The 27,610-nt window shown below is 42.7% G+C and overlaps 1 protein-coding gene across 1 annotated transcript in view; it reads right to left on the bottom strand.

Annotated features, from left to right (window-relative positions):
* The window catches only part of LOC308674458 (arf-GAP with GTPase, ANK repeat and PH domain-containing protein 1-like), a gene marked incomplete at its 3' end in the record, with an annotated part of 309,655 nt that overhangs the window by 227,666 nt on the left and 54,379 nt on the right, over positions 1–27,610 (bottom strand). The window contains exons 2-3 of the mRNA XM_081338915.1: positions 8,846–8,904; positions 6,793–6,880 (exon numbers count right to left, since the gene is read on the bottom strand). Coding sequence (XP_081195041.1) covers positions 6,793–6,880; positions 8,846–8,904 — 147 coding nt within the window. The remainder of the gene's footprint in view (positions 1–6,792; positions 6,881–8,845; positions 8,905–27,610) is intronic.

Genomic DNA, 27,610 nt, shown 5'->3' with positions numbered 1-27,610 from the left:
AATCTTTGCAGAGTTGGCAACCCCCGCGTCGCGTGAAGGATGTTCAGCGACTTCTTGGATTTGCCAACTATTACCGAACTTTCATCCCTGGGTTTGCTGCCTTGACAGCCCCCCTCACCCGGCTCCTGCAGAAGAAGACTCGGTTCCAGTGGAACGCACCAAAACAACAGGCTTTCCAGACTTTGAAGGAAGCCTTCATGAAGGAACCCATCTTGAAGCATCCTGACCCGCAACGGCCGTTCGTCGTGGAGGCGGACGCCTCCAACATTGCCATTGGGGCGGTGTTACTCCAGGCAACGACGCCCAGCGGTACCCTCTTCCCTTGCGCGTACCATTCACGAAAACTGAACCCTTCGGAGCGCAATTATAGAATCTGGGAGAAGGAGCTGCTGGCCATCAAAGCGGCGTTCGAGGCCTGGAGGCATCATCTGGAGGGAGCGTGGCATCAAATCGAGGTCCGGACGGACCATAAGAATCTGGAAAGCCTGCAGACCGCTCGGAATTTGAACCAACGCCAGATCCGGTGGTCTCTTTTCTTTGCGAGGTTTGACTTCCGGGTTCGGTACATACCTAGCGGGCACAATCAAAGAGCGGATGCTCTGTCCAGGAAGCCCGAATATTCCCGAGTGGAAGACAAGCTTCTGCCCAGGACAGTGATCCCCGTCGAGTCTTTTGCTGCGGTGCGGGAGCCGGTTGATATACGGGCTCGGATCCGGGAGGCACAGCAGCAGGAGGTGTGGGTGGCTCAGCGGAAGGAGGAGGTGGGGCCAGATTCTCCTTGGACGGTCACGGATGGACTCTTGTATTATCGTGACCGGCTCTACGTTCCGGGAGGGCCACTCAGGGGACTCATCCTCAGCCAGTGTCACGATAACCTGGCAGTGGGGCATTTTAGCCTGTTCAAACCCTGAACCTGGTCTCCCGTACCTTCTGGTGGCCCCGAGTCCGACACGACGTCCAGTCCTATGTCACCTCCTGCATCCCATGAAGGCAGGCCAAGTCAGCGACAGGGCCCCCGCCTGGATTACTGCAGCCCTTGCCAACACCCAAAAGACCCTGGGGGGCTGTGTCCATGGACTTTCTGACGGATTTACCCCCATCCTCTGGTTTTACGACAGTGTATGTGGTGGTGGACATGCTGACCAAGATGGCGCACTTCATCCCCTGTCGCGGCTTACCGTCAGCCCGCGCCACTAGTCGTATGTTCATTCAGCAGGTGTTTCGGCTGCACGGCCTCCCTGATAGAGTCGTCTCTGATAGGGGTGCCCAGTTTACAGCCCGCTTCTGGCAGGAGTTGATGCATGCGTTGGATATCAAGATTTGCCTCTCATCCGCGCATCATCCTCAAACTGACGGGGGAACCGAGAAGGTCATCGGTATCCTGGAACAATATCTGCGCTGCTACGTCAATCTGCAGCAAAACAATTGGGTGGACTATCTGGCCATAGCTGAGTTTGCATTTAACAATTCGCAGCACACCTCCACACAGATGACACCGTTCTTGGCCAATGTGGGTTATCACCCCCAGTTTTTCCCCCTTTCTCCCGTGGACTCACCGGAGCCGGCAGCGAACGACTTCATGGCAGAGTTACAGGCGATCCATCGATTGGTGCGACGTCAGTTAGAGAAGGCCAAGGCCGATTACAAAAGGTTTGCTGATCGGTCAAGACGGGATACGCCTCCACTATCGGTGGGAGATCGGGTCTGGTTGTCCACCAGGAACCTACCGTCAACACGGCCGGTGAGAAAGTTAGATCACCGATATTTAGGACCATTCCCAGTCGAGGCTGTCATCAATCCGGTCGCCTATCGCTTAACTCTGCCACGTTCCCTGCGCGTGCACCCAGTCTTTCATCGGTCTCTGTTGGTCCCCGAGCAACCGGCCTGTCCACTCCGCCGAGCGGAACCTCCCCCATCAGGACCTCGTGATGGAGGCAGCACCCCCGAGTACGAGGTCGCCAGCATCAGGGATTCCCGTTGGCTGAAAGGTCGTTTCCAGTACCTGATTGAATGGAAAGGTTACGGACCAGAGGACTTCACCTGGGAAGACGCGACCGCCGTTCATGCCCCTGCGCTGGTGACTGCTTTTCATGAACAATTCCCATCCCGACCGCATCCGGATTGGCAGCCCCGGGGGAAGGGTCCTGCGGTGCGGGATAGTGTTGTGATTCAGGGTCAGCCTGTGGGTTCGGCAGTTGGGTCGGACGACGACTCAGAGGAGGACGACGACTCAGAGGAGGAGGGGGGTGTTGAAGATCTTGCTGATGATAGCCCTCAGGCAGGCCCCTCCCACTTGGTCACCATGGAGACCCAGCTGTGTGAGCCTGACAGTGTGGATGAAGATGACCCACAGCTGGCCCTGTTCAAGGACGCCCGACGCAGGAGGCAGTCAAGTAGGAGCAAGCAGAGGAAGGCTGTGGGACTTCTCGGAAGGAGGCAAAGAGAGGCCACGCCCTGAACTCTTTATAAAGGGAATGTTTGGGGAGGGCTGGTTTGCTGATAGTGTTTCAAAGCTCCTGTATCTTGGTATGTGTTTTGTTTGTTTTCGTAATAAATTTGGCAGACGTATTCCAGCCTCTTGCCGTTTATAAAGGGGTTGCCTTTTCTGCAAGGCCGGTAGCAGGCTGGTACAGAACAGTTTATCTGAATCTACAGAGACTGTTTTGTTTTGTTTTTATTTTATGCTTACTGTAGATGTTTTACACTTTTTTATACCATACGGCCAATCCAGTCTTTGGATAAATATTTTTATTCATTGGCTGAAACTACCCATAACTCTATTAGTCTGGCCCACCTAATACTGGCAGATATTTTCAAATCCATGAAATAAGAGCTAAAGGAAATTGAACTATTACAGCTTTCCCAGTGATGCTATTTCACAATTAGGGTTAAATCAAGCTAATTTAACCTTGTAAGATAGAGGATTTTAGGCAAAGGTCAAATAGAAATTGTTACCCTCCTATAGGATATATTTAGAAATAACAGAACTTTAACTCTAAAAACTAACTGTCAAGCTATGAAGCCTACTGTCTTTAGGACTACAACATACTTCTAGTTTGCCAACAGTGCAGGAGGGGGAAGAGGGAAAGGTTGAATCCACAGGTGCTTGTTATCAATGTGAGTGTTATGTTTCCAACGTATGGGCTGTTCAAGTGACTCTGAGGCATTGTTTACCTTAAAAGTCCTTTATTAGCCTAATACACCGGCAAATGCTTGCTCGAAGGTGGAATCTGAAATCTCCGCCCATTGCCCAATATATTAAAACACAATTCTCCACCGTTCTAATTTTGTTATTAATCATATTCTCCAATTAATTTAAATAATCAGTTTCCCTTCTGTTAGAAAACCCGCCAAGGTCTTATCTTCTTTAGTTGCAGATGGCCTTGAAAGTACAATCCTACTCGTCCCCCCTCCCAACCTTAAATTCAATCTCTTAAAGCAATACACAAGTTTAACATACTACTTCATCTCTTGTCAAGCAATAAAATTCAATGTTAGCAGCGTTGACATCGAGACCTGAAGAGTTGCTTTGGCAAATTAAAGTTTCTTCTCATAGCAATTACCAGAAGATATATTGGACAATGTGACCTCAACTGTCAGAGAGGAGAGGGGAAGTTTTACTTTTTTAATTATCTGTTAACATTGGAGTTCATCATGTCTCTAGTGTTTTGCTTGGTTGGGCTTATTTAGCCAAAATATGACACTAAACTAATTCAAAAAAATTCCTAAATTAATTAAGGGGTCCTGAGCCTGTATGCCTTTCTGGATGCCTCCAGAGGGGTAGTGAAGACTCAGGAGAAGATGCCTGAAATGGAGAAGCCAGCTGGAGCTGGGTCGGGATCAACCAGTAGGACTCCAGCTGGGTTAAAAGCACCTTCGTAACCCCACCAGCCTCGACCCATTTGAATGAGCAAGTTGAATGTGAGAAGCCAACCCCAACCCTAGAATGGATGTGTGGGGCAGCGACATTCAATCAGCCCAAGTTGGAGAAGTGGCGAGAGGAGTTATGGAGAGCTGCAGCAGCCGAGTTCGTGACATACTGCTGTCAGTCCACTCCCACCCCACCTCCACTGCCAATCCTCAACAGAAATGCTCATAACAATGAAAACCTCAGACAGGAGGAAGAGCGCCGCTGGGCAGGCAGGCAGGTGTCTTGCTCGGTTGTGGCTTGGGGGGCACTTTTTCAGTGTCATTGTAACTTCAAACAGTCACTAAGCGAACTATTGTAAGTCGAGGACTACCTGTTCTTCATCAATTTTTTTCCACTTTTTTATCAAGTTTTTGACACCTTGCTAGGCGACTGGTGATACTCGGATGTTGCCATATCCTAAAAGTGGTACAATGGGTGAAAAGGTTGAAAAGCCCTGATCTACATATAAATACTGTTAAGAGATCCACAGCATGTGACAACAATGAAATGTATTCTTAACTTAAAATTAAATGGAAAACAAAATGGTACACAAAGGGAAATAATAAAAAGCTTCGCTTCCTGTCTTCAAAACAAGAGCTGCTATGAAGACGACATATAGTTACCTGCATCCATATCTGCAAAGAATGGAACAGCCAGTAAGGAAAAAAAGGAACCAGAAATTCAGTGTCTCAGGTGGATTTAAAAGTTCATAAGAAGAACAAATACAAATAATCAAGATGTTAATTTTAACTGTCACCTGAAATAAATGTTATTATGATTCTTACTCCAGCCCATAATCAACTGCAAAAAAATTCAGTTATACATCTGTATATCTAAAAGTTTAGAGTTAGAAACCTAACTGGATATCCTAACCTAATAAGGGAAGAAGCTTCATGCAAAATATATTTTTGAATGCTTCATAATATAAAATATTAGGGAATATATATATATATAACATTATAGTGCTTATATTTTGCAACAATATAATTATAAATGGTACTGATAAAATGACAAGTAGTCTAGAGGAAAATCCTGCACCAGAAGAATTTCCTGCTCATATGGCTGCAAATAAATTCATAAGTAAAATTAGACATTGTTTTTTTGGCTGGAAGAATATATAGGTATATATAGAGAGAAATAGGCAGAAATAATGTCTGAAGACATCAATGGATTTTTAGGTACCTCTTATGGTACTTACCAAATTCACTCTGGTACTTACCAAATTTGCTATGGTACAAACCAAATTCACTAACTCATCTGACTTTTTTCTTAAAATTATTTCCATTTATGAGTAATAAACAAATAAATCTTGGAAAAGTTAATATCAAACAGCAAAACACCCAACCAACACTTCTATTTAAGGAAAAACTCCAGCCCTCATTTAAGCCCTCATTTAGGCATTTTGGCGGCTGAAGCTCAGTGCTTTATTTCTAAGTATGCCTTCAATCCCACAAATTGGACCATTTTATGGATAACCAAGGCCCCCTCTCCAATAACAGACTATAAGATAGAGGCTCTCTGAGATGTTTTCAAAATTCTAAATGTTCTCACAGCTTCAAAAAGGTTGTCTATATGAGATTCACCAGAAAAGACCATGCATTCTAGTCGGCTCTTATAGTTTTAAGACTTTATATATTAAGATGCATTATATGAAACAAAGTGTATTATCATATTAGTGTGATCTCTTTAAGAATACAAACAGATAAGCATGGGAAATGCATGTTCAATTTATGTGTACATATACAGGTAGTCCTTGACTTACAACCATAATTGAGCCCAAAATTTCTGTTGCTAAGTGAGGCAGTTAAGTGAGTTTTGTCCTATCTTATAAGCTTTCTTGCCACAGTTTAAATCATTGCAGTTACGTTAGTAACATGATTGTTAAGTGAATGTGGCTTCCCGATTGACTATGCTTGTCAGAAGGTCGCAAAAAGGGTATTATATGACCCCGGGACACTGCAACCGTCATAACTATGGGTCAGTTGTCAAGTGTTTGAATTTTGATCACGTGACCAAGGGGATGCTACACATGGTCCTAAGTATGAAAAATGGTCATAAGTCACTTTTTCAGTGCTGCTGTAACTTCTAATGGTCACTAAATGGAATGTTGTAACTCAAGGACTACCTGTATTTTGTATGGTAATATTTCATACAGGTAGTCCTCAATTTACAATCACAACTGAATCCAAAACAGTTGTGAAATAACTTTTCCCCATTTTATGACCTTCCTTGCACAGTTGTTAAATTAGTAAAATGGTTAAGTGAATCTGACTTCCTCATTGACTTTGTCAGAAAGTTGCAAAAGGTGATCACATGACCTCAAAACACTGCAAACATCATAAATACATGCAGTTGCCAAACATCCAAATTTTGATGATGTGACCATAGGGATGCTACAATGGTCATAAGTGTGAAAATAGGTCATAAATCACTTTTTAGTGCTGTTATAACTTTGAATAGTCAGTAAATGAATGATTGTTAGTCGAGGACTACCTGTGTTTGATTACTGTTAACAAGGGTGGACAAACCATAATCAGACAGGCTAAAGACAATCTCCCAACAATTAAAGACCACTAAAATTGCACTGTTGAGATTTAACATCAAACTCAAGAAAAACAGAAGCATTCTTTCTTTCTTTGGGAGGAGAGACTAAATAAAATAAAAGCTATTAAGCTACTTTAGCAACTAGTACTGAATAAATTTAATAAAACATAGGCTTGAAATAAAACACCTAACTCCCTTGAACCATCCCTACCAAACTTCTGTCTCAGAAGAGAATTAAAATCTTGGTCTTGTTCATCTACATGAACTTGTTTTGTCTGCAAGCTTTGTCCACCCCTGGTTTAAGACCAGTGTGCTTCTAAAACTATCAGTCATTTTACCTTCTGGTGATTCCTCCTGGACATAGGTCCCAGTCAGATAACGATGTACAAGAGCAGATTTACCACTAGCTAAATTCCCCACAATTCCCTGTGGAGATAAAATATGAGTTAAGTTTTTATTTGTTCTTGAATGAATTTGCAAACAGAATAAATAGAAACTATCCATTGTGATATATTAATACTAAACTCTTCGATACTTATATTGATTTATGCCCAAAAGGTAAAAATAAAGAGCATTAATTATAATCAAGTAGAAATACCAAGTGCTAACTACACCTACAGACATTATCTTTTAAATGCCAGAAATAAATGGATTCTTTTCAATAACTGCAGAAACACCTTTAGAACAGCTGTGTCTTTTCAAATGTCCATACTTCTATACAGTAACTAGTTTCAAGAAAGTCCTCCACAGTTTTAGTTTCCCTTCTCTAGTCAAGGTTACCATAACAGTCAGAATCTAAGACAGCTTACAAATGCAAAAGGATTCCCTGTAAGATAGAAGTGGAAAAATATTTGCAGCTGGAGGTCATATTTAAGTTTTTGAGAAAATCAAGCATCACATCACAGTAAGGAAACTAGTAGAACAATGTGTACGTGCATATAGACAAGGCCAGGTTTTTCTATATATTCCTACATTTAAAAGAAGAATATGTTGGGGCACAATTCTTTTGGATTTTAAACATATTAAAGCAACTTTAGGGCTGAATAAAATATGAATACTAAATCTACAGAGGATAAATAATATTTTATTGGCTCCAGAAGGATTATAAACATTTATGTTATTTACCAATAGGCAGAGATTATGAGAACTAGAATTGAATGAGATACGCTATTCTTAGATGCTACCTTCTGTCCCTTTTTTGTCTTGCAGAATATTTAAAATGAGAAAACTAAAATTATTTTTTCTTTAAATCCTATCCTTTCCTTTGAAAGATAATCCATTCTAGCCTGTTCAATAGATATTCAGTCTAGTGTGCCCTGGCTCTGCTGAAGAACAATAATGAAAATAATGATTTTTTTAAAAAAAGCTTATATTAGAGAAGCCAAATTCTTTTTTTACACTTAAATCTATTTTGTATGAAACTACCACTATCCATTTCAATATTTTTATAAGTTAATGACAATACTTATGTCTAAAATGCATTATCTATTTATTCAAGTATATCCCTAATCAACCCCCAAATTAATGATTTTTCAAATCTATCCACACTTAATATTATTTCATCCAACATTACTTGGCTTAATAGTATTTCTTAAAGTGCTCTTCCATATAATAAATCCCCATTAACAACTAAGCTTTAATGTTCATACAGCTTGTTATTAAATTAAGTAAAATCTTCAAGAATAAAAACACTGAAATTTTTTGATATAAAGATGAGGACATGGGGAGTGAACTTTATCTGGATCAGGTTAACAAGCCTAATCCTCCATTTTGAAAACTATTAGGAGCTTATTTAAAATGGGAGGCTTACATCAACCTTTTTCTTCCCTCAAGCCAATCCAAATATTATTTGAAAGATGAACAAATATCACTCAGAATTAAGGATTTATCTAGAATTTGAAGTTCTAACATGCACAATAATCTGAAAAAAGAATACACAAAACCACAATTATACATAATTACACACATAATTACATAATTACAGTTAAATGTTTGTTAAGCATTCAGAATACACTTGCTTAGTCCCAGACATGGGACAAATCTTATTTCCTGTTTCAGCCTAGCCCAAGGCCATCTACAGACAGTAGCCACAGCAGTGGCAGCTCATATTTGTGTAAATTTTTTGGCTTGCTAACAAAGAATAAAGGGAGACCGATATGATCAGAAGGGTATGGCTGACTGATGAGAACAAATAAGTTTGAAATGATCATATCGGTCTCCCTTTATTCTTTGTTAGCAAGCCAAAAGATTTACACACACACACACACACACACACACACATATATATATATAAAACAATATTTAAAGAGATGAAAAAAAGAAATCATTCCTTTCACCTAATTAAATAAAACTTTTAAATGAAAAATAAGTACACATTCAGAAATTACTTACCACTTTTAGTTCTGGCACTGATCGACTTAGTGTCCATTCCTGGCTATTTACAAAAGCATCTGTAAAATTGAACATTATATATTTTTATAAAATATTTTAACTGTTACTATCATTACTGTAACTGACTTAGTCTATGGATTGGAATGAAAAAAAATGAGTTTTGTTGCCATAAAGACATTTTCCTCACTTCTGCTTCAGCTCTCTGCAAAAATCTTTTTTCTATTTCTGAGTCTATGAGATGAAGCATGAGACAGCTACAATGGATGGGAGAAATGCAGAATTTATAGGAACAACATATACAATTGAGAAGATACATCTGCTCAAAAAAGATATATTTGATTCCAAATCTCTCTCTCTAAATTTCATTTTGACAAAGTAAACTTCCTATTTTGTGCTTCAACTTCATTAATAACAAATCAATGGATGGGAGAAATGCAGAATTTATAGGAGCAACATATAAAATTGAGAAGATACATCTGCTCAAAAAAGATATATTTGATTCCAAATCTCTCTCTCTAAATTTCATTTTGACAAAGTAAACTTCCTATTTTGTGCTTCAACTTCATTAATAACAAATCAATTTGGAAACAGGTGATGCTACAGTCTATATGTTTGATTGTCTGTATAATATACATACATATACAGTATATGGCTTCAGAGGAGATCTTCATTGAAATCCCCCTCTCAGCTGCTAAGAATTGCTGGGAAGTAGAAATCAGAAGCGTTCTGAAAAGTGCCAAGCGAGGTAACATATCTGCAGAATCATTAGCCTTCCTGGTACACAAAATGCACAGAAATGCAGATTATGCAGTCATCCATTTATGTAGAGAGGTAGGGGGCAGACAAGCCGTTGGCAAACATCAAAAAGCAAACACTGGGCATATAAAAAAAAGGGAGATTACTTAATATACAGGTAGTCCTTTACTTATAGCTATTCATTTAGTGACCGTTCAAAGTTGCAGTGGCTGAAAAAAGTGACTGGTCCTTGCACTTACAACCACCACAGCATTCCTATAGTCACGTGATCAAAATGTGGGTGACTGGTAATGGGCATATATTCATAATGTTCACAGATCCTGGGGTCATGTGATAATCATCTGTGACCTTCCCAGAAGGCTTCTGATAAGCAAAATTGTTGGGGGAAGCTGGATTCATTTAATGATGATTCACTTAGCAACTGCAGTGCCGACCAGCTGATTGCCGGGGCCGCGGGAGCTCAGTGAAGCCCGATGGAGTCTGCCGGAGGCCCCGGAAGAACCCGGCAGAACCCAGCAGAGCCCTGCTCTGTGCGGCGCCGACCGACTGGTTGTCGGTGCTTCGGGAGCCCAGTGAAGCCTGGAGGAGTTTGGCGGAGGTTTTGGAAGAACTTGGGAGACCCGCGCTCCGCCGACCAGCTGATTGTTGTCGCTATGCTGTTGCGGGGGTCTGGTGGACCTTTGCGGAGCCCGGGACAACTCGGCGGAGCTTGGCGGCGCTCAGGAGAGCCTCCCAGCTGCTTGGAGGAGACGGATGCTGGCCCATTGATAGTCGGTATTATGAATCGCGGCTTGGAGCAGCGTCAGCGTTGAAGTGCTGGAGTGGTGGAGATGCTTCTGGTTGGTGTCTGAGACGGCCAGCGGTGAGGGGAGTTGGTGTGCTGCGGCCGCTTGGTATGGTTACCATGGCCTGGTGGTGGAGTGTGGACGTTTATGCCTTGGACATTTGGAGGCATAAATTAGTTTTTGCGCAGCCAGAAACCAACTGGACCATGTTTTGTGGCCCTGTTGAAGTACTATGGGCCCTGGTTTCCTCCTCAATTGGCCTGATTATCATCTGATCCTTTCCATAACGCGAAAAGGAACTTTGTAACCGGAGCTCATCTTACCACTTTGTGACTCTATGGGTTTTTTAGCCCTAATTTATCTCGCTGACTCTTTTGCCCTATCGCCCCCCCTTTCCTCTCCCCTATGGTTTTGGAAGGTCCCGGGTGTAAAACCACTGTGGGAGAGTGGTTAAGATTATCCAGCTGCTACCTTCCTAGAGGTGAGAGCTCTAGGCGGTATCGCCTTCCCCGGTTGTATGTTCCAGGCTGCTCCCCGGTCCTGACCGTCGTGAGAGGACGGGGACTGTTCCGGGGTGACCCAGCTCTAGTGGCAGTGGAGCTGGGTTTGCAGTCTGGACACCCTCCTTCTATTTTAAGATTTTAAGATCCTCCCGTTTCGATCTGGGTCTGCTTTTTCTGCTGGATTTATTTAATTATCACCATGCGCCTTAGTTACCCTAGCACGGTTCTGTTCGCCCTCAGGGGTGCCCCCCATCCTGGGTGCAACCCGCCTTATTTTCCACTCTGCCTCTTGATGAAGGGTCCGATTGTTAGGACCCTGAGAGATGGCTGGGCAGGAACAGGGGCCTCAGGTATAAATTTAATAAGAGGCCCCTATTTATTTATTTATTTATTTATTTATTTATTTATTTATTTATTTATTGATGGGATTTATATCTCATCCCTATCTCCCGAAGGACTCAGGGCGGCTAACAACAAAACATATAATAAGTACAGAAATCAAGATAAAAATAAAATTGAAATCATCTGTGCAATAAATTAAAATTAAAGAATTAAAAAATAAATTAAAAATTCTAAATATAAATTAATTAAAATGCCTGTCAGTCCAGGTCAGCCTGGTGGAACAGGAGTGTTTTGAGGCCGCGGCGAAAGGATTGGAGGTTTTGGGCCATCCGAAGCTCAGGGGGGAGCTGATTCCATAGGGCTGGCGCTCCCACAGAGAAGGCCCTCCCCCTGGGGGTCACCAGCCGACATTGCCTAGCTGACGGTACTCTGAGGAGGCCTTCTCTGTGTGAGCGTACTGGATGATGGGAATTTGTTCCCGGCAGCAGATGGTCCTGCAAGTATCCCAGACCTAAGCCATGTAGGGCTTTAAAGGTAAGTACCAGCACCTTAAATCTCACCCGGAGGGCAACTGGTAGCCAATGCAGCTCACGCAGGAGGGGTGTAATATGGGAGTATCGGGGTGCTCCCATCACAACCCGTGCAGCTGCATTCTGCACCAGCTGAAGCCTCCGGGTGGTCTTCAAGGGCAGCCCCATGTAGAGAGCATTACAGTAATCAATACGGGAGGTAACGAGTGCGTGGGTGACTGTACGTAGGGCATCTCGGTCCAAAAAGGGGCGCAATTGGTATATAAGACGAATCTGTGCAAATGCCCCCCTAGCCACGACTCCAATATGATCTTCAAAACTGAGTCGTGAATCTAGGAGGACGCCCAGATTGCGTGCTCTATCAATGGGAGGTAACATCTCTCCTCCTATAGTCAGAGATGGAACCTCTTGGACTAAACGAGATGACGGTATGTACAGCCACTCAGTCTTGGCCGGGTTGAGTCGAAGCCTGTTTTCTCCCATCCAAATCTGTACCGCTTCCAGGCAACGGGACATCACATCGAGGGCATCACTGGGTTGGTTCGGGGTGGAGATGAATAGCTGGGTATCATCAGCATATTGATGATATTTCACCCCGAAGCTACGGATGATCTCTCCCAGCGGCTTCATATAGATGTTGAACAGGAGGGGCGAGAGCACCGAACCCTGAGGCACTCCACAACTAAGAGGCCTAGGGCTTGACCTCTGCCCTCCTGCCAACACCGTCTGCGAACGGTCCGAGAGGTAGGAGGAGAACCACCGCAGAACTCCCACTCCCAGTCCCTCAAGACGACGCAGTAAGATACCATGGTCGATGGTATCAAAAGCCGCTGATAGATCTAATAGGACCAGGACAGAGGAATAACCTCTATCTCGGGCCCGCCAGAGATCATTCACCAGTGCGACCAATGCCGTCTCCGTGCTGTGCCCGGGTCTGAAACCCGATTGGTACGGATCTAGATATTCAGCTTCCTCCAGGTTCAAAGGGAGCTGTCGTGCCACCACGCTCTCAACGACCTTTGCAAGGAAGCGAAGGTTGGAGACAGGACGGAAGTTGTTTAAAACAGCTGGGTCCAATGCCGGTTTCTTGAGGAGGGGCCTTACCACCGCCTCTTTCAAGGCGGCAGGGAAATACCCCTCACTCAGTGAGGCATTGATAACTGCTAGGAGCCAGCCTCATGTAACCTCCCGAGCTGCATAGACTAGCCAGGAGGGACACGGGTCCAACAAACATGTGGCGGCACTTAGTTTCCCCATGATCTTGTCCACTTCATCCGGAGTCACAGGATCGAACTCTTCCCAAATGTACTCGGCCAACTTCATCGTTTTCCTCTCGTTAGATACTGCCCAGTCAGAGTCCAGACAAGCCTGAATCTGAGCAATTTTGTCCACCAGATATTTACTAAATTCCTCAGCCCGTCCATGTAGGGGGTCCTCTCCCGTCTCTTGACTTAGAAGGGAGCGGACCACTCTAAATAGGGCGGCCGGGCGGTTATCTGCGGACGCAATGAGGGTGGTGAAGTAGGCGTGCTTTGCCACCCTCATTGCCACAAGATAAGATCTAGAAAAGGATCTTAACTGTGTTCGGTCAGACTCGGACCGACTGGTTCTCCAAATGCTCTCTAGGCCCCTTTTCTGGCGTTTCATCTCCCGCAGGTCCTTGGAGAACCAAGGAGCGAGTCGGGACTTCCGCCAGGTCAGAGGCCGCAAAGGGACAACGCGGTCGAGAGCCTCCGAAGCAGCCTGTTGCCAGGCATTAAGTAAGGACTCGACCGGGTTGTGGGAGAGGGAGGTGGGAATCGGTCCAAGCGCCATCTGGAATTTATCTGGGTCCATCAGGCGCCTGGGGCGGAACCACCTGGTCGGTTCCACCTCCTGACAGCAGGGGGTGACATGACGGAGGCCCAACCGCAGGAGGTAATGGTCTGTCCATGAAAGGGGTTGTGATGTTGGAGTAACCCCACCCAGTCCATTTAGCCATTGCCCAGAGACAAAAATAAGATCAGGCATGTTTCCTCCCTCATGAGTTGGGTCCTGAGTAATTTGAGTCAGGTCCATGGCCGTCATGGAGGCCATGAACTCTCGGGCCACTTCTGATGCACTGCCCAGGGAAGGTAGATTAAAGTCTCCCAGTACCATAAGTTTTGGAAATTCGATCGCCAATCCTGAGATGGCGTCAGGTAGCTTGGGTAGAACCATTGCTGTGCAGCTTGGAGAGAGGTATACCAGAAGTAGGCCCAACTGACCACCAGGACCCCATCTTAAGAGGAGGGATTCACATCCGTCTATCTGAGGGGCAGTGGCCTCCCGCGGATGGAGGGTTTCTCTGATAACGACCGCCACGCCACCTCCCCTACCCTGAGCTCGAGGTTGATGTAGCACACGGAAACCTGGAGGGGATAAATCAGTCAGAGGGACCCCTCCCTCTGGGCCCAACCAGGTTTCCGTGATGCACGCCAGGTCTGCGTCTTCCTCCTCGATCAAGTCATGGATGAGGGGAGCTTTATTCACAACAGACCTGGCATTAAAATAGATCAGCCTGAGCTCAGGAGTCTGCCCTCCCTCTTCCCCAGGACAGCAGGTGAGAGCCAGAGGGTCAGAGCGCACCACAGCTTGAAGATAGCGGGGCGTGATCTCAGATTACGATATGGCCCTCTGATCATCCATCTGCTGCCATTCCCAATTACTGTGGGGATCGGTATCCCTATCCCATCCCCCTGGGTCACAAGACTCTCCCCGGCCCTCATATTGCCGCGGCCATTGGCCAACCTAGACTGAGACAGGTCCGGTAGGATCTTCCCCTCATTCTGCCGGGCCTGACCCTCCCCCCTCCCTAACCCTTCAAAAAATTTTAAAAGAAAACCCAAGAGCCTCTTTTTGGCGCCATGCCACCTCTCGGGGTCCCAGGACCCGTCATTAAGGAAACAGCGGCGTAGTTTTGATGGCCACATCTGAGAGAGGGGGGAAGCTCTCAGGGCAAGTAGCTCAGTTCTGGTGTAAGCCATCAGAGGTGGAAATAGGAGTAAAGGACGAGTTGGTTGGAACAACTGCATATCAAGACCACAGAGCTGAAGTAGTGGCTCCTGAAAACATGGTCACCCTCTCACAGTGATCAGGATCTCAGGGGACCACCATCCAGCCCTGGGTAGGTCGCAGGAGGAGAGAGAGTTCGGTGGTTGCTAGAATAGTCTGTTGGTGGATAACTTCGTAGCTCCGGTGATGAGCGGTGGTAGTTCATCTATCTCTGGTTACTTTTTTAGTCAAATTTTTTGTGGGGTTAGGGAGGGGGGAGGGTCGTGGTTGGTTGGAAATGGGGGTAATCCACCAACTGTTGTTCAGGCGAGGTCCGGGATTGATCGCGTAGGGGGGGAGCCGGGGTTAGCTGTCTCCGGAGCTCTGGAGCGGGTCGTGGGATTACCTATTCCCACGAAGTTAGGGAATGGCAGCAGGGGTACGAACAGAGGGCCGTATTGACATCCAGGAGGGCATCTCCGCTATTTACAAGCGGTGAGGCGCTCCGACCCTCTGCTTTTGGCCCGAGGTCCCGGGAGCGGGGATGTGCAGCCACCTGAGCTCCAGCTGGTGTACTTGAATGCCAGGTCTGTTGTTAATAAGGCTCCTCTCATCCGGGACCTGGTTGAGGGTGAGCATGCGGACCTGGCTTGCATCACGGAAAATTGGTTGGGCCCAGAGGGTGGTATCCCCCTGGTTGATCTTTGCCCACCAGGTTTCCGGGTGCTGCACCGGCCTCGGGCTCAAGGTAGGGGCGGGGGAGTGGCGGTAGTTATGAGGGAGACCTTGTGTCCGCAGGAGGCCACCGTTCTTCAGATAGTCGGGTGTGAGTCTCTCCTCCTGAGATGTGGTCCTAGGGCACAGTTGGGCTTGCTGCTGGTGTACCTTTCGCCTAGTCACGCAGCAGCAGCCCTGCCTGAGCTTCTCGACATCCTCTCGGGGGTGGTGATTGAGTTCCCCAAACTTATGGTTTTGGGTGACTTCAATCTACCATCCCTGGGAGGATCCTCTGAGTTAGCTCGGGAGTTCATGGCTTCCATGACGGCCATGGACCTGAAGCAAGTAATTCATGGACCGACTCATGTCGGAGGCACAACCCTTGATTTGGTTTTTCTATACGGACGGTTGTTAGATGATCTTGGTGGGGGCTCCCCAATTGCTATGCCCCTGTCATGGACCGATCATCATCTCCTGCGGCTGGTCTTCCGTTTTGCCACTCCTCGCCGTGGGTGTGTTGAACCAATTAGATGGTTCCGCCCCAGGCACTCAATGGACCCTGAGAGGTTCCAGGCAGCGCTGGAGCCCCCACCTGCCTCCTTTGCTCACAACTCGGCGGATGCCTTAGTGGAAGCCTGGGAAAGGGCAGCCACTGAGGTACTTGACCGAGTTGTACCCTTGCGGCCCCTGACCCGGTGCAGATCCCAGCGGGCTCCATGGTTCTCCGCAGAGGTCCGGGAGATGAAGCGTCGGAGACGGGGCCTAGAGAGCTGTTGGAGATCCAGCCGATCTGAATCTGACCAATTGTGACTAAGAACCTATATTAGGTCTTATCTCGCGGCGAAAAAGGTGGCGAGGTCTAATCACTTCGCTACCCTTATTGCGTCCGCAGATAATCGCCCAGCCGCCCTGTTTAGGGTGACCCGCTCCCTCCTTAGTCAGGAGGTGAGGGAGGAACCCTTGCAGGGACGTGCCGAGGAGATTAGTCAACATCTGTCGGACAAAATCGCTCAGATTCGGACCGGTTTGGACTCCGACTGGGCAGAGTCTGACGATCAGGACACGGGTGGTCTTGTCAATGTTATCTGGGAGGAGTTCGATCCTGTGACTCCAGAGGAAGTGGACAGGATTATGGGGAGGATGAGCTCCACCACGTGTTTATTGGACCCGTGCCCTTCCTGGCTGCTTTATGCGGCCCGGGAGGGGACACGAGGCTGGTTCCAGGCGGTTATATCTGCATCTTTGAGTGAGGGTAGTTTCCCCGCCGTCTTGAAGGAGGCGGTGGTGAGACCTCTCCTCAAGAAGCCTGCCTTGGACCCAGCTGTGTTAAATAACTTTCGTCCAGTCTCCAACCTTCACTTTCTTGTGAAGGTTGTTGAGAGCGTGGTGGCGCATCAGCTCCCTCTGGTTCTGGATGAAGCGGATTATCTAGACCCGTACCAATCGGGCTTCAGGCCAGAGTACAGCATGGAGACGGCAATGGTCGCTCTGGTGAATGATCTCTGGAGGGCCCGGGACGGGGACATTCCTCTGTCCTAGTCCTATTAGACCTCTCAGCGGCGTTCGATACCATCGACCATGGTATCCTGCTGCGGCGTCTCAGGGGATTGGGAGTGGGAGGCACGGTTCTTCAGTGGTTCTCCTCCTATCTCCTGGGATGTTCGCAGTCGGTGTTGGCAGGGGGGCAGAGGTCGACCTCGAGGCCTCTCGCTTGTGGAGTTCCTCAGGGGTCGGTCCTCTCGCCTCTCCTGTTCAACATCTACATGAAACCGCTGGGTGAGATCATTCGTGGTTTTGGAGTTGGGTATCATCAGTATGCTGATGATACCCAGCTTTTTATTTCGACCCCAAAGCACCCCAGTTATGCCCCCGACGTGATGTCCCGCTGCCTGGAGGCAGTTCGGGTCTGGATGGGGAGGAAAAGGCTTCGACTCAACCCTGACAAGACTGAGTGGCTGTGCGTACCGGCATCTTGGGATATTCAGAACATTGCATCTCTTTCTATGGGGGGTGAGTTATTACCCCCCCGTAGATAGGGCTCGCAACTTGGGAGTCCAAATAGATTCGCAGCTTTCTTAAGAAGACCATATAGTAACTGTGACTAGGGGGGCCTTCGCCCAGGTTCACCTGGTGCGCCAGTTGCGGCCCTATCTAGACCGGAAGCCTTGCGTACGGTCACTCATGCGCTCGTGACCTCTCGTTCAGACTACTGCAACGCTCTCTACATGGGGCTGCCCTTGAGGACCACTTGGAGGCTCCAACTGGTACAGCCGCGAGAGTTGTGTTGGGAGTTTCCCGATACTCCCATGTTACACCTCTGCTCCGCGAGCTGCATTGGCTCCCAGTTGTCTTCCGAGTGAGATTCAAGGTGCTGGTAATGACCTACAAAGCCCTACATGGCAAGGGTCCGGAATACCTTAGGGAGCACCTGCGGCCAGCATCAACTTCCCTCCGCCCAGTGCGCTCCCACAGAGAGGGCCTCCTCAGGGTGCCACCAGTCAAAGAATGTCAACTGGTGACCCCCAGGGGGAGGGCGTTCTCTGTGGGCGCGCCGGATTTTTGGAACCGTCTTCTGGTTGAGCTCCGGATGGCGCCCGACCTTCGCTCCTTCCAGCGGGATCTAAAGACCTACTGGTTCGAACAAGCCGGCCTGGCCTTATGGGTGATGGGTTTGGGTTTTATTGTTGTTTAATGTATTTTAACTTATTGCTGTAGTTTTTGGGCATCTTGTTTAATCTCTTTTAATTTTTGTATTCTTGTTTTTTAACATGTATTGCCCTGTTCACCACCCTGAGTCCTTCAGGAGAAGGGCGGTATACAAATAAAATAATAATAATTATTATTATTATTATTATTATTATTATTATTATTATTATTATTATTATTATTATTATTATTATTATTATATTACTTAACAACAGTGGCAAAAATGTCATGAAATCAGGTGTCATATTCACTTAACAACTGCCTTGCTTAGCAATGCAAATTCTGGTCCCAACTGTGGTCCTAAGTCAAGAACTATCTGTATTCACATCTACCTCTTTACCCAGTCAGGGATCAGAGCTTTAAAACAAAATGAATTTCATTTGAATCTTCAGTCTATCAAAAAATCAAATTATGATATATTGAAGAATTCAACCATCTTAAAAAGCTGTTTTTGCCTCTTGGTCTTCCCCTTTCCAATAGGCAAGCATGAAACACTATCCTCAGTTGAGGAAACTTAGGCAGTCTTTTTCTTTTTTTTTATTAAAAAGTTTTGTAAAAATTACAATATGATCCCCAAAACCAACCCACCCAAAGCCCCCCTCTCCCTCCCCCACTTCCCAAAGCTGAACATAGGGTTACAAATATAATAATCATAATCTAACATTAACCAACTATATAAATAACCAAGTTCATAATGCGCTTTAACTCCCCTTTAACGTAAATACAAACAAAATAAAAGTGAACATAATAATAAAAACATAAACAAATTAATATCCAAGTTATTAAACAATACTAATACTAAATAATAATAATACCTATAATTAAAACTAATAAAAATTCCGCTATAATAAACTATTAATAATAACAACAATCTAAAATTTACCCATAAGCTAAGTGGAACTTTTTGGTCCCATAAATAAAAATAAATAAATAAATAAATAAAATACAGATGTATGAATACTAACATTGAAATATTGAGTTCTTTAAATGATATGGGTTAAGATGTATATATGCTGAAAATGATAGAATGTAACTAATATATTTGGATGCAGAGACATGAAAGGATGTATTAAATGTTTTTTTAATTGAAAAGTTTTATAAAAGGTTACAATATTATCCCATTCCCACCCACCGCTCCCCCACTTCCCAAAGCTGATTACAGGGTTACAAATATATAGTAATCATAATCTAACTAACATTAATCAACTATATAGAAAACCAAATACATAATACACTTTAACCTGCCTTTAACATAATTACCAACACTCTAAAATACCCAACTTCTAGAAAAAATTTAAATTATAACAATAACAATCTAAAATTTACTCATAAGCTAAATGGAACTTTTTAGTCCCATATTTTTTCTGAATATAATCTATCCATCTTCTCCAGACCGAAATGTATCTTTCTTGTGAATGATCCTTCAGATAAGCAGAAATCTTAGCCATTTTTGCTAAATTTGACACTTTAAACGTCCATTCTTCTATATTAGGCAAACTATCCTTTTTCCAATATTGCCCTACCAATAACCTTGCAGCTGTTATCAAGTTCAACATCAAGTTAGTTTCTTTAGTATCACAATCTATAATAACACCTCGGACAATAATAACACCTCGGACAAGCGCTGGCTCTTCGGCTTTGAAACGGAGATGAGCACCGGCCCCTAGAGTTGGAAACGACTAGCACGCATGTGCGGGGGAACCTTTACCTTTACCTTATTTTCATATGTGGTGGACTTGCAAAAATATAAAAGCTTTTTGGGTTAAAATTTGGTGGAACATTCAAAAGATTTTTAAGAGAAAGAAAAGTTCTCTCCGCAATTGTTTTTATTGGGCATTGTTGTAGATTGTGATGTTAAAGAAACCAATTTGATGTTGAATTTGATAACAGCAGCACAGTTACTGGTGGGACAATACTGGAAGAAGGATAGTTTGCCTACTATAGAAGAATGGGTGTTTAAAGTATTGAATCTTGCAGAAATGTCTAAGATTTCTGCTTATTTGAAGGATCATTCACAAGAAAGATATATTTCAGTTTGGAGGAGATGGATAGATTATATTCAGAATAAATATGGGACTAAAAAGTTCCATTTAGCTTATGAGTAGATTTTAGAGGGATATTGATATTAATTTTAGTGTTAGTACTTTGTATGTATCTATGTTAAAGGGGAGTTAAAGCACATTATGAATTTGGTTAATGGTTAATTTTATATTATGGATTATTTTTAGTTAGAATATGATTATTATATCTATAACCATGTATTTAGCTCTGGGAAGCGGGGAGGAAGGGGGTGGTTTGGGGTGGGTGGGTTTTGGGGATATGTATTGTAAAAATTTTTTTGTAAAACTAATAAAAAAATAAAATAATAAAATAACACCCAATAAAAATAGTTGTGGGGTAAACTTTATCTTTCTCTTAAAAATCTTTTGAATGTTCCACCAAATTTTAATCCAAAAAGCTTTTATATTTCTACAAGTCCACCAGATATGAAAATAAGTGGCATCCAAACTGCCACATCTCCAACATTTGGGCTGTAAATTAGGATACATACAAGACAACTTTTTAGGATCCAAATGCTATCTATAAAACATTTTATAAAAATTTTCTCTTAAATTTTGGGCCTGGGTAAATTTTACATTTCTAACCCAAATTACCTCTCATATATCCAATGGGATCGGTTCTTGAATATTTTGAGCCCACTTTACCATACAATCTTTAACTAATTCCATTTCTGAATCCAATTCTATTAAAGCATTGTAAATTCTCTTTATATGCGCTCGATTTTTATCTTTGATCTGTTTTACCAAATTTTCGTCCAGTAGTGTAATGCCAACCTTCTGATCTAACTTCCACCTAGCTTGCAATTGAGTATACTGGAACAAGGACTGTACAATATTTTCTTGTTTTAACTCAACTAACGACTTTAATTGCCAATCATTCCCTACCAATCTAAGTAATTCCTTATAAGAAATCATATCCAAACTCACACCCATAGATACACCCTCTATCACGTGTCCAGGAATCCCCCAAATTGGTATTTTATAATGTAACTTATAATAATACTTTTTCCAGACACGTAATAAAGCACTTCTTAAAATATGAGATTTAAAAGCCTTGTCAACTTTGTCATAAATTAAATATGCATGCCACCCATATAATAAGTCCCATCCCTCAAGATAAAGTGTTCCTTTATTTGTTAAATTAAGCCAATCACTAACCAATGCTAAAACTACTGCATCATAATATAATTTCAAGTTAGGCACCTTAAGTCCTGCTCTTTCCCGTGCGTCTTGTAGAATCTTAAGTTTAACTCTTGGTTTTTCCCCCGCCCAGATAAATTTATTAATACCCTTCTGCCATTCATCCAGATTAGCATCTTTTTTCAATATAGGTATCATTTGAAACAAAAAGAGAAACTTTGGTAAAACATTCATTTTAACAGCTGCAATTTTCCCCAGCAAAGATAATTGTAGTTTTTTCCAATTATTTAAATCCTTTTGTACTTTTAGCCATAATGTCTCATAATTATTCTTATATAATTTCACATTAGAGGCTGTAATATATACTCCCAAATATTTAACCTTTTTCACTATTTCATAACCTGTCAATTTTACTAACATTTCCTTTTCATTCATGGTCATATTTTTAGATAATATTTTAGTCTTATTATTATTTACTTTAAAACCAGAAACTTTCCCATATTGAGTTATAATATCCATCAAGTCTATAACCGATTGAATCGGTTGAGATAATGTGACAACCAAGTCATCCGCAAAGGCTCTTAACCAATAATCATTCTGTTTTATTTTTATTCCCTTTATTAGTTGATTCACGAATTTTAATCAATAAAATCTCCAATGTTAAAACAAACAACAATGGTGATAGGGGACATCCCTGTCTTGTGCCTTTTTCAATTTTAAATGCCTCTGTTAATCCCCCATTAATTATAATTTGTGCCGATTGTTGTTGATATATAGCCCTAAGAGAATGTAAAAATTTATCCCCAAAATTCATTTTATCAACAACTTTCAATAAAAATTGCCAATTCAACTGATCAAAAGCTTTTTCAGCATGCAAAAATATCAATGCCGCAGGGACTTGGTTGTTCTTATCCAAATACTCAATTAAATTAACAATTTGTCTTACATTATATTTCATATATCTTCCAGTTATAAATCCAGACTGATCACTATGAATCATTTGCTTCAAAACTTGCATTAATCTATTTGCCAATATTTTTGAAAAAATCTTATAATCTGTATTCAAAAGCGATATAGGTCTATAATTCTTGGGCTGGGTAAGGTCTTGGTCTTCCTTTGGAATCAGCGATATAAAAGCCCTTCTCCAAGACGGAGGCACTTCTCCTCCAATCTGGATATTATTAAACAATTCCTTTAATGGTTCTATCATCTCTGCAAATAATATTTTATAATAAATTGCTGATAATCCATCTGTACCAGGAGCCTTACCCACTTTTAACTGCTTAATTGCTAAAATAATTTCCTCAGAGGTAATTAAACAATTCATCTCCTTCCGTTGTTCATTTGAAAGTCTAGGAAAATGTGCTTCCTGTAAGTATTTATCTATATCTAAAGCTTGTATATTTACACTAGGATATAACTTTGTATAAAAATCTAAAAAACTCTTTTTAATCAACTTTTGTTGATATACCTCTTTACCTTTATAATCTATTTTCTCTATAATACATAATTTCTGTTTCTTCCTTAATTGATAAGCCAACCACCTACCAGGCTTGTTTGCATTACAAAACGTATTATGCTTTGCATAAGGTAAATTAGTTGCAACCTGATCAGCCATTAACATATTAAATTGCTCTTTCAACAAATTTATAGAAACCCTTAATCTCTTATCTGATGGGTTCAAAACAAAAGCTTTCTCTTTCAATTTAATCTCTTCTTCAAGCTCTTTACGTTTTTGCATCTGCTTACTCCTATATCTATTATTCATATGAATCAATACCCCTCTCATATAAGCTTTACTAGCATCCCAAACCATTTCCATCGATGTACCTTTATGCATATTCAAAGCAAAAAATTCTTTCAAATGTTCTCTACATTTCTGCAAAAGCACCTCATATCTAAATAAATTTTCATTCATTCTCCAAGATCTTCTATTCCCATCTTCAGCAAATAACTCCATCCATACAGGGCTATGATCCGACAATGTTCTAGGAAAAACCTTAACGTTCTTGACCCTGGAGAAAAAATCAGTAGTAATTAAAAAAAATCAATTCTAGAAAACGATTGGTGCCTATCCGAAAAAAGTAAAATCTCTATCTTCCACATTCCGTTCCCACCAGATATCTCTTAGTTCCAAGTCATCTTTCAAATCAAAAAAAGCTTTAGGCAATTTAGAATGATTAGGAGAATTTTGAAAAGATCCCTTCTTGTCTTTACTTGAGTCCAGAACACCATTCCAGTCACCCATCATAATAACAGATTTGTAATCCAATTGAGTTAGTTTGTGATGTAAAAACTTATAAAACTTCTTTTGCTGTTGATTAGGGGCATATAACCCAATAATAAGAACTTTCTTGCCTTGTAACACTAGTTCAATAATAACGTATCTTCCTTGTGTATCAGATTCAATTAATCTAGCCGATAAATCTCTTCTTAAATAAATAACCACTCCCCCCTTTTTATCAGGGGCAGAAGCTATAAAGTGTGCTCCCAACTGAGAACAAATCAAATACTTTTTTTTTTTATTGAAAAGTTTTAACATACAATTTTCCTTTAAAACCCCCCTCCCCCTCCCTTCTCCCTCCCCCCTACCTCTCCCCCCTCCCCCCCTCCCCCCCCAACTTCCCAGAGCTAAATACAAGGTATATAAAAAAAAACAATCATAAACAACCATATACTAACAACTATAAACTCTAAAATCCATCACTCTCTAGCTTATATAGGATAAAACAAACCTTAGTAATATTGAATATATATAAAAAAACTAAAAGAAAAAAAGAAAAAAAGAAAGAAGACTTATTCAAATGCTACATAAAACTTCTTAACCCTATACTTGTTCTGGATAAACTCAATCCATTTTCTCCATTCCATAATATAGCGTTCTTGCGAGTGATCTTTCAAATAGGCCGAAATCTTCGCCATTTCTGCCAGGTCGGAAACCTTTAAAGTCCACTCTTCTATGGTCGGCAGTTCCTCTTTCTTCCAATACTGACCTATCAAAAGTCTTGCTGCCGTAATAAAATTCAACATCAACTTAGTGTCCACAACTGTAGCATCTGTAATTATTCCCAACAAAAAAAGTTGCGGACAAAACTTTATCCTCTGTTTAAAAATCTTCTGCATGTTCCACCAGACTTTTATCCAAAAAGCCTTAACCTTTTTACAAGTCCACCATATGTGAAAATATGTTGCGTCTTCATCACCGCACCTCCAACATTTAGGCTGATAATTCGGATACATACTTGCAAGCTTTTTAGGATCTAGATGCCATCTATAAAACATTTTGTAAAAGTTCTCTCTTAGATTTTGAGCTTGTGTGAATTTTACGTTCCTCACCCAAATCTTTTCCCACGTGTCCATTGTGATAACTTCCTGGATGTTTTGGGCCCATTTTATCATACAATCCTTAACAAGTTCTGTTACCGAATCAATCTCTATCAGCACAAGATATATCCGTTTAATATGTGCGGGTCCCTGATTTCTAATTTGCTTTATCAAATTTTCATCAGTCATTGTAAAACCATTTTTCTGGTCTTCTTTCCACCTGGCCCGTAACTGAGTATATCCAAATGGAGACCTGAGAGAGATTGGAAGGTCTATTTTTCTGCCAGTGGGGTGCTTCGGAAACAGAGTGTTCCTTTCTGTTTCTGAAGTGCACCATTGGGCAGGTCTTTTCTGAAGCCCTTTCTTTGTAAAAATGGAGGTCCCAGAGGGAGCGCACCTCGCTCTGTGGATCCGTTTTCATAGGAAAAAGCCTTTCCTCAAGCCCGCGAACACAGAGCTTCAGTCACACAGAGCTTCAAAACACAGTGAATCCCTGAGTTTTGAATAGCCCCATAGGCACTCAAACACGTTTTATCCAAATGGAGACCTGAGTCACACGGAGCTTCAAGCAGTCACAAAGAGCATTCCTTTCCATTTCTGAAGCACCCCACTGGCAGGTACACAGACCTTCCAATCTCTCTCAGGTCTGTATTTAGATAAAAAGTGTTTGAGCGGTAGCGGCTTGAGTTTCTCTACTCCGTCTGAGTGGAAAGAAGCGGAAGCACAGAGCGGAATTGCTCTTAATAAGACTGGTGCGCACAAGTGAGCAGCGCACTAGCGTCCTCTTGAGAGCAATCCTGCTCTGCGCCTTTGCTTTCTTCCTTTTGGAAGGAGCGGAGAAACTGAAGCTGCTGCCACCCCTTGAGTGGGGAGAAGGAGAAGAGCAGTCAGAATTTGTGCCACCGGTCAGGCAAAGAATAGGCAGGCTGGGTGGAGAGCGGAGATCGTGGCCATTCAGGTGGTAGTTGCTGCCGCCAGAAGCTTGGACGCAGGTGCAAGGGGACTCACCCCGCGATGCCTACCCGCTCAGTTGAAGCCTTCATTCCTTAAACCAAAGCCAGCGCATGTGAGTGAGCAGCGCACCCGGGCCACAGACAGCATTGGTTCCTGTGCCCACCGACTCCAATTCCATGCTTTCCCCATAGGCATGCAAACGAAGAAAACACTTTCCCCCACCTCAGAATGAAAGCTCCCAGGGGCCATGATCTCTTTTGCAGAGAATTTGTGTTTGAATTTGCGCAATATTACAGCACCCAGGAGCTTCCATTGTCAGCACAAAAAGCTTTTCCAAGCCGACTCTCCTCTCCCTCAAAGGCAAAGAAACCGCAGCAGAGAGGAGAGATTTTGCAAGGTAAGTGAATCTGGCAAGGCAGGAAGGGAGGGGGAAGCATGAAGTATCTTAGTGGGTCAGGGCGGCCTGTTCCATCACAAGGCCCCCCATGGCCTTCCTCACCCTGAGATATCTCATGTGCACTTAATGAGCTGCATGCATCTTAATGAACAGAGAGTTTTCTCATTCGAGATACAAGATTCACTCCCATAAATTTTCAAGTTATGAATGGAATATGGAGGATCTATTACATTCATAGTGAGGACTGCCTGTATTTTCCTTTTCTGTTTCATCTTTTTTGCATAACCTTTTATTTATATTGTTCCATATTTTCTTTCAGAGACCCAGTTTCTTTAAGAAATTATTTATATGTACATTTGTTTACAAGTTCTAATAATTCATTCTAGTCAATTTGGCCATTTTTGAGGAAAAAATGTTTTCATGTTATAACAATTCAATTTTTAAAAAGCTCCTATAAACACATTGCAAGATTGAAATAATGATTGCCATAATTAACTATTGTTTTATAAATGGTCATTGCCTATAGATTACCCTCCCAGTCAATCACCATTTCCTTAGTTATCCTAACTCTCTACTCATCCAGACTAACACATATGTATTTTTTCAATTTTTTTTACATTCAGAGCACTATAATAGATTAGAAACTTCTAGCTCATACATTTGATATTTTATGAATCTGTTGTGGACAAAGTACATGGTATGATCAGTCATAAAATCCAACATTTTCCAGAAATGACCCTAAACGATGAGGCTGCTTCCTAATATCATTTTTACCCACTCACCTCTGGCCCCAAATATTACACAATTACAGAATAACAGAGTTGGAAGGGACCTGGGAAGTCTTCAACCCCCTGCTCAAGCAGGAGACTCTGTACCATTCTGGAAAAATAGTTATCCAATCTCTTCTTAAAAACCTCCAGTGATAGAGCACTCACAACCTCTAGAGGAAAAATGTTCCACATTGTTTTCACTGTCATGATTTTTTTTCCTTAATTCTAGGTTGGATCTCTCTTTGTTAAGCTTCCCTTGTCTTGCCCTCAGGTGCTTTGGAAAACATGTTGACAGCTCCTCAAATATTGGAAGACCAGAAATATTGGAAAAGATTGGACATCCATTTGTCTGGAATGGAATACGGTTTCCTGCTTGAACAGAAGGTTGGGCTACAAGACCTTCAAGGCTCTTTCCAACTCTGCAATTCTATATTCTTCATGGCTTTTGGCTCAGATATCTGATTAGCTTATATCCAATTAAGCTAAACAGCTTAATTAATTATTGCATAAAGAAAACATTAGCAACTGGTTAACAATTGGCAAAACTTATCTGATTCAAAAAGACCTAGCAAAAGGAACAACACCAGACAACTATAGGCCAATAACATACCTGCTCAAAATGTTTAAATTACTTATAGGCATAATAAACATCATCCAAGATTATTTAAAAGAAAACAACAACCTTCCCAAAGAACAAAAAGATAATAAAAAGAAAAGCAGAGGTACAAAAAAATCAACTTCTGACTGATGAAGTGGTTCTGGAGAATTG

Source organism: Vipera berus (genome assembly GCF_964194415.1).
Source record: "Vipera berus genome assembly, chromosome: 1".
NCBI lineage: Eukaryota > Metazoa > Chordata > Lepidosauria > Squamata > Viperidae > Vipera > Vipera berus.
This window is presented reverse-complemented; position numbering and strand designations above follow the sequence as displayed.